The 11056-nt window shown below is 37.6% G+C and overlaps 1 protein-coding gene across 2 annotated transcripts in view; it reads right to left on the bottom strand.

Annotated features, from left to right (window-relative positions):
- Window positions 1–4892: 4892 nt before the first annotated feature.
- kcnj13 (potassium inwardly rectifying channel subfamily J member 13) overlaps window positions 4893–11056 on the bottom strand; it is a 41548-nt gene continuing 35384 nt past the window's right edge. For both annotated transcript variants that reach the window (XM_075474147.1, XM_075474148.1), the window contains one exon: window positions 4893–10822. In XM_075474147.1, the coding sequence (XP_075330262.1) occupies window positions 10248–10822 (575 nt within the window). In that variant the 3' untranslated portion in view covers window positions 4893–10247. The remainder of the gene's footprint in view (window positions 10823–11056) is intronic.

Below are 11056 nucleotides of genomic sequence, written 5' to 3'. Positions count from 1 at the left end.
AAAACTTATGATTCATGATATAAAAATCCACACGTACTGATCAGCCAGAACACTGAAACCAATGATGGGTAACGCTATTCAGCTTCTTACAATAAAATGTTCAATTTGGAAAAACTGCATGCTGATGTGACGCATGTCACCTTAACACTTGTTGCCCACATGAACACCACCATCCCTAATTTGGCAACAGCACTCCGACACTGTAGCAGGTGGACATAAGAGCAAAGTTTTAGGTGTTTGTCCAGTCTCCAAACTATGTAAAGGGGATCTGAGTATGATTCGAAAGACTCTACCCCACAACCAACAGAACACCTTCAGATGTTCTCTGTTCTCATCCTGATTGCTCTTTTGATATCATGAGAAGTACTTCAAAGATGATTTTTTTTCAATTCACAGAATAGAAAAAGCGAAACAGGCTTGTTAAATTATGGACTTGCAGACTGAAAAGCCACTCATGAAAATGTAATATGAGTATTTTGATTATTTAGTGAAAAAAGAATAGTTTTGCTTTGAGAATAAACATATTTATTCTTAAAGCTATGATTAATTAAAGTTAATGAAATTGATTACTGTTTTAACCTGACAAAGAAATCATACAATGCCATGCCAATGAATATCTGTCAATCAGTAATGCAAACTGTGACAAGTAAACTAATGTAACCCACTCCAGTTCTGTTCCTGTAATTCATTTTCTGTGACAATCCTCTTGAGCCACCCCCATTTCTTTTTATTTTGCTTCAAGGGTACCAGATATCATTATGATCTTCTGAAGTGGTCTTGGGCAATAATTTTCCAGGCTTTGTGAAGGTCTTTCAAAATTTTTCTTTGGTAATTGGTTGCTTTTTTATTAATTTTTAGAGGAATGTATTTTTTGCTATTTATCAATAGTTTTAGCATAAAATCGCTCAAGACACACAATTTGGCAAAGAACCCATTTTAAATTCTATCTTCAGGAACATTGTTACCAGCATCCTGTTACAAAGACACATTATTTGCTCACAATTTTTTCCAGTTGCATCTAAACAATTTGACGAGTAGAAAATCGTAGTTTTGGTGTGATTCCCACAGATCTAGTAAATGAAAACCTAGCAATATCTAGGCATGGTGTACCCTGTGTCCCTGAAAAGATTTGAGGACACTGGATATCAGAAGTACTTAAGTGGCAGGCCTACAAAACAATTTACAGCATATAATAGTGAACTTAACTGAAAATCATTGAGATCAGGTCTAATGGAGTGATAAATCATACCCTGAGCGCTTGGATCTTCAAGCTCATTAGAATTGTACAAACTTTGTTTTCGTATCACATACTGGGGGAAATAACCCAATCTTAGATACACTATAAGCACATTGAGTTCCCTGTGGTATGAAATGCGCTATATAAATAATGATTGATTGATTGATATATTGCCAAAAGTATTCGCTCATCTGCCTTTACACAAATATGAACTTAAGTGACATCCTAGTCTTAATCCAGAGGGTTTAATATGACGTTGGCCCAGCCTTTACAGCTATAACAGCTTCAACTCTTCTGGGAAAGCTTTCCACAAGGTTTAGGAGTGTGTTTATGGGAATGTTTGACGTTTCTTCCAGAAGTACATTTATGAGGTCAGACACTGATGTTGGACAGAAGGCCTGGCTCGCAGTCTCCGTTCTAATTCATCCAAAAGGTGTTCTATCGGGTTGAGGTCAGGACTCTGTGCAGGCCAGTCAAGTTCTTCCACACCAAACTGGGTCATCCATGTCTTTATGGACCTTGCTTTGTGCACTGGTGCGCTAGGGATTTTGGGCCCCATGAAAATCATTTTTACTGGGACCCCAAAGCATTTTTGACTATCATTCCCATATTTGTGAAAAAAGAAAAACATGACAGTGTCAGAAACGGGGTTGGCAGGACACGGATGCGGAATTCCAAGGTAAAAGCAAAACTTGGTTTATTTACAAAAATAAGTCAAAACAAGGCACGGCTGAGCCGGATGACGCAACTAAACTGTGGAAACAAAACATGAGTATGAACGTGACAAAAAACAAAGACTTGACATGACTTGACTTGAAAACACTTAACTTGGTGGACGTGGCGTGGCGTGGCGTGGCGTGGCGTGGCGTGACATAAAAGGTGAAAACAGTGCAAGGAATTCACAAACTGAATGGGGAAACCTGGCAACTAAATACTGAACAGGGTGATTGGTAAATGAGTGCAGCTGATGATGACAATGGACAGGTGAAGTGAATGAAACTAATGACCTGAACATGGGGACTGAGGAAAAACATGGCAAAACTTAACTAAACATGAACTTAAAAACTAAGACGTGACATAAACTAACACATGATAAAGAACTAAAGACATGGGGAAAACCTCATGGACATGACAGACAGTTGACAGTTGGGTAAGCACTGAGCACTCTGAATACAATGAAATTAATTTAGATTTAATTTATTTGCTGCCACACTGATACTCTAATTCTAAACTCTAAATTAGGCTACCTGAAAAATACAAAACTTAAACATAAAATGAACTCTTCCATGAAAATAATAGCAATTATCATAGCATTGTAATAGCATAGTCACCGTTTCAGGTGGCTTCCCACCATTTTGTTTTACTTAAAGGTGGTGGCATTGGATTTGAAAAACATACATATATAAGGCTGTGGCGAGGAGCAGAGTAAAGAATGAAATTTTAGAGCCAACAAAGCCACCTGGGGACTTGCACCCCAGCATATGACAACTGAAACCCAATTGCTGTAAGGGCACAGGGTCGTGACTGAGGAGGCAGAGACAGTAAAGTAAAGAAAGCAAATATATTTATTGAAAATAATATTTATGAATAAAACTTAAGTAAAGCTGCTGCTGCGAAGAAACGAGAGAAAAGGGGTTAAACACAAGACGAATTTAGTAAATTCTTTTTATTAACAGAAGACTAAAAGGCCAGCTATAACAATACTAAAAGCCAAATGACTAACAGAGAAATTCAAATCTGTGGGCTGAGGCCTCAGTGGAAGGCATACTACTGGATGTGTGTCCCTCCTTCTTAAGCTGGGGTGCAACACTACAAATTAAAAGCCACCACAAACACACTAAAAGTGCCCCAGTGTACTTGCATGCCAAAACAGGAAGTGAGGTCCTCACCACAGTGCCTAGCCTCCCACCTGATGACACCCAGGCCACACTGAAACTCAAAAAAAGAAATGACAAAAGGAAAGGTTAACAAACCTAACATTTAATCAATAATCAAACTAAAATCGACAGAACTACACAAGTGTAACAAAAAGGTTTTAGAAAAAGGATTCTTACCCCACCCCTGCTAGAGTTGGGAGAAGTGCTCTCCGTTCCCTGGCAGGCCCAGCTTTTAGACTCCCAGGTATGCCAGCAGGGACGTTTATTCTGTCTCCCGCGGCGTACCCACTATCAACCCGTCCTCTCCAAAAGAACTCATATGAGTTTTTTAAAGTAAGCATTTGTCTGTTTTAAACTGGTTGTAGCTCTGTTTTTATAAATAAAAAAGTAAAATAAAAATAAGTAAATAAATTTAATGAAAATTTGAAGAAACAAACAAACAAAAAGATTGTAATGTGTTTTACTTTTTTTTAAATGTAGTTTTTAAAATATTTTTGTTATAAATGAAAATCAATGAAATTCAATTGTGTGCCGGACAACTTTTGGACCCTGGCTCAAATTACAAATCTAGGCACACACAATACAAAAAAGCTTAGACCATCTGCTGCTTGATATGCTCACTTGCTTAAGCTCCTCCCCTTTTCTCCAAATGGCTCCAAATAGTGAATTGGCTTTTTATGCACATAGCTGTTTTTTTTATATCATGTTGTAACTTACTAGATAAATAGAAATTTTGTGTTCTGTAAATGGATTTTACAGTTTGGGCTGCACGGTGGTGTGGTGGTTAGCACCGTCACCTCACAGAAAAAGGGTTCCCTGTTCAACTCCTGGCTGGGGCCTTTCTGCGTGGAGTTTGCATGTTCTCCCCGTGTATGTATGGGTTCTCTCCAGGTACTCCAGCTTCCTCCCACAGTCCAAAAACATGCATGTTAGGTTAATTGGTGTCTCTAAAATTGTCTTTAGGAGTTAGTGTGAGTGTGTGTGGTTGTTTGTCTCTGTGTGGCCCTGTGATGGACTGGAAACCTTTTCAGGGTGTACCCCATCTCTCGCCCAATGACCGCTGGGATCGGCTCCAGCCCCCCCGCGACCTGACCAATGGATTAAGCAGGTATTGAAAATGGATGGATGGATTTAACAGTTTGTTGTGAAAACTGTAAATATTTCTCCCGACTGGTGTGTTGTGTCAATCAGCGTTGGGACTGTGAAATTTAGGAGTAATGTCAGGGTTACATAATAAACGTCTCTAAGGTTAGGGACTGGGAATAAACCCTGGGTTAGGGTGATGCATTTAATTGTGATGATCTGGGTAAGGGGCAAGGGAATGTATGAATTCCACAGTGAATCACGACAATTTTTTTGTGTCTGTGACTAAAACTGTCTGTAAACTTAACTTTTGCAGCTACAGGTTAAAATTAGCTTGTTGTAAAGTTAATTGATAATTGTTAATTGATTTCAGTATGCAAATTTAAAGAAACAAAGTTATAATAAGTAGATATTTTAATGTATAACTGATGTTTTAGGGTAGATTGTAATATTGATTGACACTTGAAAGAAATTAAACTTTTCAGTGCTACAAACTCAATAATTATCTCTGTTTGTAAGAAAATGCATATACGTATAGTGTGCTTACTCTGTAGATATACTGTTAGAGAAATAGATACAAATAATCATAAGATAATAGACATATTCTCCATGTATCACTTTGTATGTAGTCAACATGCAAATGATAGCACACAAGCCAAATGAAAACGTCCTTCTCACTTATGTGTTTGTTTACAATACATTTATTCAATGTTGTACACTGTACAAAGGGTCTAAAGCATGTGAGATTTGTTAAGATCTTCATCTTCACAATCATATTATGTGAAACATTTCCTGACTTGTTTAAATGATTTCTTTGAAGCACATAGAAACACCATCGCATTCACAACCTTTAGTAAAGAAAACACGTATTTACTATTCTTTCTAACCTTAGCTTTCTTCACTAAATCTGGAGACATTAATTATTCAATAAATTGAGTACAGGAAATTTAGCTTTGCATAACTGCAATGATTTATCCACAGAACGGCATTAATCTACAAATCAATCAATAGGAAGTATAATTTTATCAGCCATTACATTACAGACATATAAGTCAGTTAGATAGCCACCTTAAAAAAACGACATGGATGTTTATGTTTTCCAAAAGGCTTCAGATGAATAATCTTAGCAGTGGAATTACAACCAATGAATTTGTTGTGTACTCAGTATGCTCAAGCATATTTTTCAATCTTTGAGTTCTGTTGCTCCATGAACACAAGTAGAAGAAAAAAATCAATCAGCAAAATGAAAGTCCTTTCATAGAGATGTCCAATGAGTTTTTACAATCAGTCTGGCTCCTTCAGAATTTTCAAAATCCTTGCTATTAGTACCAATTTCGTATTCAGCTTTAAAAGGCCATTTGTGAGTCATGTCTGCTAGTGTTGTAATGTACTGTTAATCATTTATTTCTATTGTGTGTATGTTAACATGATTAACTCTTAGGCTGACAATGGTAAACATAACGACCATGTTAGCGCTGGTTAAGTTTAAATATCTGCACTTTCAACGTTCCAATAACTTCACACCATTTTGTGATTAATCACACCAATTGCAATGTAAATGAACTGTCCAACCACATCCAGTATGAATCTGGCCCTTTCCTGTGATGTTAGCTAAACACTTGTAAAGTTTTGTGATCGTAAATTTTTATTACAGTCCCAAACAAATAAAGATGATATTCGTAGTAGCTCGTATTACAATGGATGTTATACTACATTTTGCCATGGTGACTCAGTTTTCAAGGTTTTAAGCAATGCTGATTATGCTAGAGCTGATGGTAAATTTCTATTTATACACTATACAAAGTTACATTAAATAAAATATGTTAGATTTACATTCTTTATTTCGTAATCATAAGTCAGATCATCAATATCACATCATATGTAGAATTGCCACCTTAATGTGGTTGAGGGGTTTTAGTAACCCCACCATCCTGAGAACTGGATTGTCAGGTGCGCTAGCCATACATGGGGCCTCCAAAAGCAAATCAATCTCAGATAGGGGTTCAGTGATTAGAAGACCTTGATGAAGCAACACCAGACAATCAAAGTCACCTTGCCAGGAAAAGGAAAACTGGGGCAGCCAGAAAGGGTGAAAGGATGGAACTAAACTCTTGGAGATGGGCAGAACTTAAGATTTTTTCTTCTTGCAACTACAAGTCTTAGGAGAGAAGGCTGTGTAGGGGGAGTATCAGGGTACCAGAATCATTTTTACAGGCTTTTAGGTCTCTGTATAACCAAAGCAAGAGTTGTGTCCACATTCTTGGTACAAAGTCAAGTGTGTTTACAGTGTGTGTTGCCCCTCGTCACCGATCCTGTTTGCGGTTTTCATAGACAGGGTCTCAGGACATAGATGGGGAGAGGAGGATGTATGGATTGGGAACCTCAGGGTCCTCTGGTTTTTGCAAATGATGTTGTTCTGTTGTCCTCTTCAAGCCATGACCTTCAGTGCACACTCAAAGCTCAGTGTTAAGTTGAAAATAATATTTGTAGTAGCTCATACTAAAGTGAATGTCGCCAGGGCCACATTTTGTCATGGTGACGCCACTTTCAAGGTGAAAGCAACATTAACTATGCTAGAATTGCGAGTAAATTTATTTTTATACATGAAAGTCAGCTCCTCCAAATCCAAGGTCATAATTCTTCACTAGATAAAATGGTCTGATAGGATGGTCTCTGCCTCAAGCATCAGATTTGATGTATCTTGGGATTTTTTTCACAAGGGATGGAAAGTTGAAACTAGAGATGAACAGATTGATTGCCGTTTTGTCAGCAATAATGCAGGTGCTGTGCTGGCCTGTTGTTGTAAAGAAGAAATTGAATCCTCACCTAAGGTCATGAGATTTGGGTAGTGACCGAAAGATAATGAGAAGTGGTTTCCTTTGGAGGGTGACTGGATTCACTCTTCACAGAAGGGTGAGGACCTCAAGCATACAGAGGGAGCTCAGACGAGAGTTGCTGCTCCTCCTCATTGAAAGAAGTGAGTTGACCTGGTTTGCCTCATGCCTCCTGGTCTCCTCCTCTTTTTAGGCATTATTCACTGGGAAGATGCACTGGGGTAGACCTAGAACAGGCTTGAGGGATTATATAAACCTTTTGGCCTGGAAACTTGTCAGGATCCCTCAGGAGGCACTGGAGACTGGACAGCAATGTCTGGGTTTCCCTACAAGATCTATTACCTTTGTGATTAACCTCAGAAAATTGGACGTTGCATGGATGGATAGATGGATGAATGGATAGATCTTGTATTATATATGTCTTTGTGAACCTTTACTCTAAGATTTGGTGACTATATCTTGTAAGGTTGTGAGGTGTGACAAATACACACCTGCCAAAGTATTCAAATCTGCGATTGTAATACTTTCTCTCACAAAGGGAAAATTATATTAAACACACCTCACTCATTGCCCATGGAAAGTTCAGTAAAATTCATACAGTAAAACTTTGGTTTTAGCCATTGTAACAACATCTTAACAACTTCAATTTTAAGGGTATGACATTTCAAACTGTTAATATTATTGTGAATATGGTCAAATTGAATAAACGTGTATGCATATACATAAACATAGAGACAATATAAGTTTTTGTTTGAAGGAATACATAATTTTCAATTTTAAACCTGGATAATCCTTTTATCAAGATTTGGAATTTAATCTATGATACCATATTACGAAGTGTATTAATAAAAGTAACAGAAACTGTACATATGCTTTTGGTTTTGTTCTGGATCAATTCTTATTTGAATATTCAATTTCCATTATCACATTAGTAACCTGGATAAAGATTACAAAAATGATTGTGTTATTGGATGAAAAAAAAGTCATATTTCATGAAAATCATTAACATCACAACTGCGATCATGAAGGACAAGGAAGCAAACACGTGTTTCTTCTTTGCTGTAGAAGTAAGGCCTTTCTTTGCCCATATTGTCTTTGTTTCTGCTACATCATTTGGCAAAAAAAACTGTGCAGGTCGTTGGAACCTGTGAAAAACCAGGATAAGATGTAAGCATGCAACAGCATCCCAGTTTCTTTTTTGAAAATTCAACCATGCATAATCCGCATTTTCAAAACTGAGGATAATGGTTAAAAATGGGATATGTTTACATGTAGAGGCCTAAAATGGGATCCTTAAAAAGCCTTATCATGACTCACATACTCCATGTATATGTCCATGTCCACGTTCATGCAAACTCATCTATTGATAACTTGAATAGAATTAGAACAGAATTTGTAGGTCAGTTTTTTTCACAAAGGCTATATTAGATATTTTCGAATATAGTTTGATTGTACTCAATTCAGTGTATTAAATTCTACATGCAAAGAATGAATAATGAATTTCAAAATCACTTTTTCTAACCTGAATTTTATTTATTGGAAGTAGGTAGGTAGGTAAATAAAATCTGAGAATGCACAGGTGTTCAAAAAAGAATGAAGAATGTGTGTAAACTCTAATGAATGTTCAAAACACATGGGGGGGGGTAAAGGATAGTTCAAACTACAAGCTATTTTAGTGTCACTGGATTGTTGTTTTGTTTATACTACAATGTATGTCTCTTCTGTTCATAAGTTTTGAGGTATTCAACGCTACTCAAGCCAGATTAATCCATGACTTTTATCTTTGATCTTTATCAAACAGTTCCAGCTGTCATGCAGACAAGTCGCTCTCTCTTGTTGCTAACATTACACTATGATGCAAGTATCTCCTGGTGATTCAGTCTGTTTTGTTCACCTGGTTGTTCATGAGATCTGGTAGTTACTTTTTTCATGGTTTCTCTTAAGAAAAAGTTGTCTGAGCAGAGTATGCTTTTTTTTCATCATGCTTTCCATTATGTTTGTTATATAAAAATATGTGTTCCTTTTCTGGATTTTACTCTGTGTGTCCCCTGTCCCCCATCACTGGCAGTAGCTCCTTGCAAAAGCTCTTAAAATATTAAACATGCCAAATGCTCATTACTTTCCATGAGCTCAAAAATCAGTTATTTGGAACTCTCAAATATAGGGATTGGAGACTGCCTATCAAACTTCCAATTTACTTTAGATCTCAACCTTTTGCCTGCAACCTCCCAAATTTCTCTGCTCAAAACATTTGCTGTGTGAACTTGGCTTAAATGTAACATTGAGATTTGTTTCCAACTTGTCTTACTATCTGACTTCAGCCATTTATTGACTGATAGATGTCCTATTATCTCCCCAAAGATATAAGTAGTCAATTTGAAAATACTATTATAATAAAAGCTAAGGCTGGAGCAATGAAAATAAAACATACCCTCTAATGAACATGTCCACACCCCTGTACCCCTGCCCCCTGCTGGTCTGGCATGCCATCCAGCTGATCAAATAGAGTAACTTTTTCCTGGCTGTCGCAACATAAGGGGCTCTTTTTCTTCGTTTATTTTATGCAATCTTGTCTCCTCTCTTTTTTTCTGCCTTCCTACCTTTGATTAAGATACCTATATCAATATATCTTCTTCACAGAAGTCTCAATTTTGCACCAGAAGAAGAGCTGTGAAAAGGGCTACACAGGTATATCCGTTGCAAAGTTTTTCTTTCTCTTAAAGTATAAAAGTGCATTATATTTGGTCAGGCTCTTGATATAACTAAAATTAAGAATATAACTTGTCACAAACTCTTGAGCAAATTGAACATAGATTTAAAAAAACAATGAAGCGAAAGGCTGGAACAAAACAACAGATGGATAGTGAAGCTATTACATGATTCATATATAATTGCTTTGGATTAGAAAAAAAACACTGAAGAAAGGATGTCTCATTCTATTAAATACCTGCTACCTCCACTTGCATCTTTGGTTGGACAGACTATGTAAGTAGTAGAGGAGGTGAGGAGGGGAGTTGAGAGCATACAAGCTGTGGGTACAGACTAATATATGTAAGTAATCAAAGGGGGAAGATTGTGGGAGTCAATCAACAGCATTGCCTATGTTTGACTCAGATTTAGATTTTAAATGTTAAAACATCAATTCAGTTTTACCAAATATACCAACATGCACCAGAAACTTTCTGCTGTCCATAAAAGACCTTGTATTTACCATCCTTACTCCATTCTGTCACTGCCATCACCATTGATCTGCACCACACAATCCTTGTTAAAAGGCTCCTTTGAGTTGGCTGTGTCGAAGTGCTGAGTGCTCAGCATGTATCTCCCCTTAGCATCTAACCCCAAGGCAGGCACAAATAGGCGGTCAAAAAGAATTTCTTGGCGCAGATAGGAGGTCCTCTTCTGGCAGGAGTCACCAGTTCCCTCCTGCAAGGCTGTTAAGAAGACCACAAGCTCAAAATGGTGGGATGAGCCTTCACACAGCGGTGGGAATAGGGGGCTTCGGTGGTCCAAGGGGTGATAAAAAGTGAGTGGAAAAATAAAGAAAGGGCATGGCTCCTGGCCCAAATGGTCCAAGTGGAAATCCAAAGAGGTCTGATATAGAGCCTGGCCCTCGTGCTCCTCGTAGAGCACAGCACTCACCTTTACATCCACCAGAGGTCGCTGCAGCAGATTGATGGCTCGTACCATTAGGCATTTCTTGCCCTGGTGTTGACCCACCACAGCCTGAGGGCTGAACTGGATGGCTCCCGCTCTCTTCTGGGGTCGCGCAATCTTGGCTACAAATGCACCTGTTAGTTAAGATAATGAAACTTTAATGTGATGAGGAAATGTTTTGGACTTGTTATTTACAGTTGTACTATAAAAATACTGCAAATGAAAGTTGCAATCATGGAAGGATAAAAACCACAAAACATCTAAAAGTACCCAATGAATAGGCACCAAACAGTACTAAAACATATAACAACATGAGAATTCACATTTCAATTCAAATTATATGGCTTTACAATTGTCTATTCATGTAT

This window comes from Odontesthes bonariensis, chromosome 9 (genome assembly GCF_027942865.1).
Source record: "Odontesthes bonariensis isolate fOdoBon6 chromosome 9, fOdoBon6.hap1, whole genome shotgun sequence".
Taxonomy (NCBI): Eukaryota; Metazoa; Chordata; class Actinopteri; order Atheriniformes; family Atherinopsidae; genus Odontesthes; species Odontesthes bonariensis.
Note: the sequence above shows the minus strand (reverse complement) of the source record. Positions and strands in the feature narration are given on the sequence as shown.